Below are 4,867 nucleotides of genomic sequence, written 5' to 3'. Positions count from 1 at the left end.
ATAGGGATTATTTGAGGATGATTGAAACCTTTGATTGACTTCCTGGGGGTTTTTAGGGTTTCCCAAATGTGATCCCTGATTTCAGTCCCTGATAGTTCAAAACTCTGATCTGAGGATTTGTCTGATCAATCTTTGTGTAGGAGATGTTATGAGCCAATGGATTAGGCCAAAATGATGCACTTGGGGTCTTGAGGTCATGTCCCAAGTCATTAGGTCAAATCCTGAGCAAAAGTCAGGAGTATACTGTCTTCAGTCAAAACCCTAATCTGATTGATTCAAAGCTGCTGAGCTTGTTGAAATGAATCTCTGAGGACCAAATGTTGATTGTTGATGAAGATGATTCATTTGAGATGAAGGGAGAACAAAACCCTAGTTGATTGTTACTTGTACTGATGAGTGGTTTCTTGATTAAACCCTGCTGAGTCACAAGTAGCAAACACAAGCTATGCAATTTGTTAGAGATGCAAATGATGCATATGCAAATGATATGAGGTGGTATCTTAGGTCAAAAATTGGGGTATGACACCTGTGACAAAATAACTCAAACAATAACAATAGAAGACACTCTTCCAATACACTCAATCCTCAATGCTTAAAAGCTTATGAGGACAAAATAATCTCCTTGCTTAACAGCTTTGGAGATCACACAGCATTCAACACCTACAGGTTTGTGAATGCACACATATGGAACTTACAGAACAATCCAAATACCCTATCTCTAATATCAATCCAACATTAGAGCAGATCACAATTCACTTAAAGGACATGAAAAATACTCGGTAAAAGCAGAGCACATAGTCCTTAAAAAAACGCCGCACAACACAATTAGGATTAGCTTTTTATTTTAGTGGTGGTGGAACATATGCATGATTGATGCTTTTATTTTAGTTTTTTATTAAGCTGTGTGCAAGTGTGTGCAAAAGCATTGCCATTTAAAGGAAAAAAGTTAAAAAGAAAGACAAAGAGCAAAACATTTGAATGCAAAAACGTCATTTTATTTTATGATTAACTTTGAAAATGCGAACTGCATGGCCCTACAAATGATTCACTACGCCTTGGGCAGAGCGTAGGAATTATGGCATGATAAGAAAAGTAAAAACAAGAAGTCTACTCCTGAGCCTGTGTGACTTGAATAACTTCTTTGATTGTCTAGTTGTTGATCTTCTCTCCAGGAGCACTTGGACGGATCTAGCTATCAAAATCACAGTCACTATCCACCTCTTCACCATTGATAATGGCATTAACCTGACCGTTTTGAATGACACCACCACTCACAAACTTGATTGGGCTGAGGATACTAGGCTTTGGCGATGCAATCTGCTTTCCAGGACTAAAACCAAGACCATTCTTGTCAAATTTGGGACGCACCGTCAATTACTTGCCCCTAGCCTTCCACCTTTCCAGTCTCAACAACAACTTGTGCGTCTTTCAAGGAAGACATGACCATTTCTGGCTTCGTTATCTCATAAAGAGGAGTTCTCACAGCATTTACGGCCTCGAATGCTTGAAACGGCGTCTCATGTATTTCACCTTCGATCTCTACGTATCGGGAAGAAGACAAGTGACTCACAATGTAATCCTCCTCACCACAAACCGTCACCACTTTACCATCAATTGGATACTTCAACTTTTGATGAAGAGTGGATGTCACAGCACCAGCTTTGTGAATCCAGGGTCGTCCCAATAAACAACAGTAAGCAGGTTGAATATCCATCACATAAAAAGTTGTGGTAAAGATCTGAGGACCAACTTGAATTGGCAGATCTACCTCTCCGAACACAGACCTCCTTGAACAGTCAAAGACGCGCACCACCAACTCACTAGGCCTCAACTCAACACCAGTATAGTCAATTCTCATGAGAGCCGATTTGGGAAGCACATTCAAGGAGGAACCTGTATCAACCAAAACACGGGACAAAGTCGTTCCCTTACACTCCATCGAAATATGCAACGCCTTGTTATGGTTTCTCCCTTCTAGAGGAAGATCACGATCAGTAAACCCCAAACCATTTCCAGCTGAAATATTATTGGCCACCGCCTCTAACTGATTCACAGATATTTCCTGCGGTACGTAGGCGCCATTCAGAATTCTTAAGAGAGCATCTCTATGACCTTCTGAACACATCAACAATTGCAAGATGGAAATCTTTGATTGGGTTTGACCCAACTGATCAACAACTTTGTAATCAGACTTCTTGATGATTCTCAACAATTCTTCCACATCCTTGGAAGGCAAAGCATTGTCAAGCGTCCCATTCTGAATCGGAGAATTCTAGACATCAGTCACCACTTGTTTGCCTTTGGCCTTAGCCAAAGCATCTGCATTGTTTTGTACAAGCTGAGGGGAGAACACCCTACCACTACGAGTGATTTTACCAGTACCAGCAAAATTATTAGTGTTTGTAACTGCGGCCTCCACAAACAACTCTTTAGATGGCCCATCCTCTTTCTTCATACCGTAATAATACACGTCTGAACCGTAGTGCCAAGGAATGACCTTCTCACTCTCATATGGAGCTGGTCCTGGCACGGTAATCATCAACGCCGCTGGTTGTTCCTCATATGGGATACTGACAGGTATCTGAATAGGCACTTGAATACTGAAAGAGACCACAGGATCATATGCAATGTCAATTACCATCACCTCGTCATTCGCAACCTTCACGTCTTTCTTTCTTCTATAGAACTGGAGGGGACCTTCGCCCATCAATCTCTGAACCATTCTCTTCAAATCAAAGCAGCCTTCAAGTTGACTCTTGCAATTCATGCAATCCACACCACATCCCGGGAAGATGCCGCTATTAATCAGATGCTGTTTCACAGACACAAGAGGAAAAATCAAACAGCCCACATCGGATATAACATTTATCTCTTCACTCTCAATGGCATTCACACCTCCATGAGTTGGCATCGGATTATTGACAATGTTGGGTGTCGGAGTGAATTGAATAATCTTTTGATCCAACAAGTCTTGGACTTTATTCTTCAATGCAATACACCTCTCTGTATCATGTCCAGCAGCACCAGAATGGAAAGCACACCGCGCATTCGCATTATAGTTCGGAGACTGACAATCCGGAGCATTCAGAGCATCTCTCAAAGTGATCTTCTCAATCTTGAGCAAATGTTGCAACACCTGGGCATATGTCATGAGAATCGGATCAATCTTTCTATCCCTTCTCTGCCGATACTGGTTATTCTGATATTGAGGGTGCTTCCCCTGTTGCTGTTGTTGCTGCGGCACAGGAATGGTAACAACATTGACTTGAGAATTACCTCTTCCTTGGCCACTTCGCCCATACACAGCATCCGTGTTTCCTTCTTTCTTTCTGGTATAACCCTCTGACGATTTCTTTCCACTAGCAACACCACCCAACTGTATCTTTCCCATCTTCAAGCCCATTTCGACACGCTCACCACATCTAACCATCTCAGCAAAATTTGCAGACGTGCTGCAAGCCAGATAGTAATGTCCAGGTAAGGTACTCGTGAACATGTCGATCATCTCACGCTCATTCATTGGCGGCTGAACTCTCGCGGCTAACTCACGCCACCTTTGGGTGTACTCTTTAAACGAATCTTTAGAACCCTGAGCCAAACTCTGCAGCTGAGTCCTATTGGGCGCCATATCAACATTGTACTGATAGTGCTTAATGAAAGCCTCGACAAGATCTCTCCACGAATGGATATGAGTGTGCTAAAGTTGAACATACCACTCCAAGGAAGCCCCAGCAAGACTATCCTAGAAGAAGTGCATCAGAAAACCCTCCTCTTCGGAATACACAGACATCTTCCGGTAATATGCTTTGACGTGTGTCATTGGGTAGGTCGCCCCATTATACTTGTCAAAAGTTGGAACCTTGAACTTTGGCGGAATCCTCACGCCTGGCACCAATCCCAAGTCATTGATATCCATACTGTCATACCCCAAAATTTGCCCGATCAGATCTACGTCTCTTAACCCATCAAGAATCAAAATTAAGAGCCATAGGGTTTGATATTTCTATTGTCAAACCCGCTCTCTTATAAATCAGGTTGAGTTAAAACAAGGGCGTAATTGACAGGTATTTAGGACCCAAACATTGGGCCCAATTATTACAAGGGTTTTATCATTTTTGGGGTATTTTGGGTTTTACTGACATTCGTCTTGATTATTATTTTTATCATGGCTGACTATTAGCATTTTAGCATTATTAATTTTTATTAATATTATGAGTAATATTAGGTAGTATTAGGATTAGTATTAGGTTTTAATTAATTAGGTTTATCATCTTTAATTAGGTTTTATTAATTACACATTATTAGAACTATTAGTATTAATTTAAATATTATTATTATTAGAATTATTTTAATTATTAAGTTAGTTGGGCAATAGGTCCATTAGGTGTAGAAATACCCTAATTTGACTAATATAAATAGAAATATTTTCTAACAAATAGGGGAGCCGATACAATTTTGGAGATTAATTTCTTCATGTACATACACTAATCCTAACCCACACAGGAACGAACCAATGACAAAAACTCTCTCACGAATAGCTTATTCCAGGAGATTGAGAAATTAAATGTCTTTCCAAAAAGACACTGTTCGTCATCACCAATTCCCTTTACCCTTGTACAAAACCAATTCCAAAACTTACACAAACAGCAGAAAAAAAAAGCCATTCACACACTGTTGGGGTTAAAAGAGAAAGAGGATTCAAAGTATCAAAGAGGAGGGAGGACAGAAATTCCTATCGGAGCCACTGCAAGCAACACGACGCCGACACGTCTCCGCCCTCAATCACTTGCCGTCGGATCCCTCCCACGATCTAGCGGCCGCGACACTCCCTCTGATTCAGCCGTGTCCAGATCCACAAAACCAAGCC

The 4,867-nt window shown here is 41.1% G+C and overlaps 1 protein-coding gene across 1 annotated transcript; it reads right to left on the bottom strand.

Moving 5' to 3' along the window:
* Nucleotides 1–1,384: 1,384 nt before the first annotated feature.
* Nucleotides 1,385–3,628, bottom strand: LOC131662071 (uncharacterized). The gene is made up of 2 exons (XM_058931762.1): nucleotides 2,299–3,628; nucleotides 1,385–2,115 (listed from the first exon to the last, which is right to left on the bottom strand). Exons 1-2 carry the CDS (start codon nucleotides 3,626–3,628, stop codon nucleotides 1,385–1,387), a joined length of 2,061 nt encoding a protein of 686 aa, XP_058787745.1.
* Nucleotides 3,629–4,867: the final 1,239 nt, after the last annotated feature.

Source organism: Vicia villosa, linkage group LG1 (genome assembly GCF_029867415.1).
Source record: "Vicia villosa cultivar HV-30 ecotype Madison, WI linkage group LG1, Vvil1.0, whole genome shotgun sequence".
NCBI classification, from domain to species: Eukaryota; Viridiplantae; Streptophyta; class Magnoliopsida; order Fabales; family Fabaceae; genus Vicia; species Vicia villosa.
The sequence above is the reverse complement of the archived record's forward strand: the minus strand, read 5'-3'. Positions and strand labels throughout refer to the sequence as shown.

Coding starts and splice junctions, on each gene's coding strand:
- LOC131662071 (XM_058931762.1), bottom strand. CDS start 3,628: ATGGCGCCCAATAGGACTCAGCTGCAGAGTTTGGCTCAGGGTTCTAAA. Junction 2,116..2,298: donor TGCTTTGGCTAAGGCCAAAG/GCAAACAAGTGG, acceptor TGATGTGTTCAG/AAGGTCATAGAGATGCTCTC.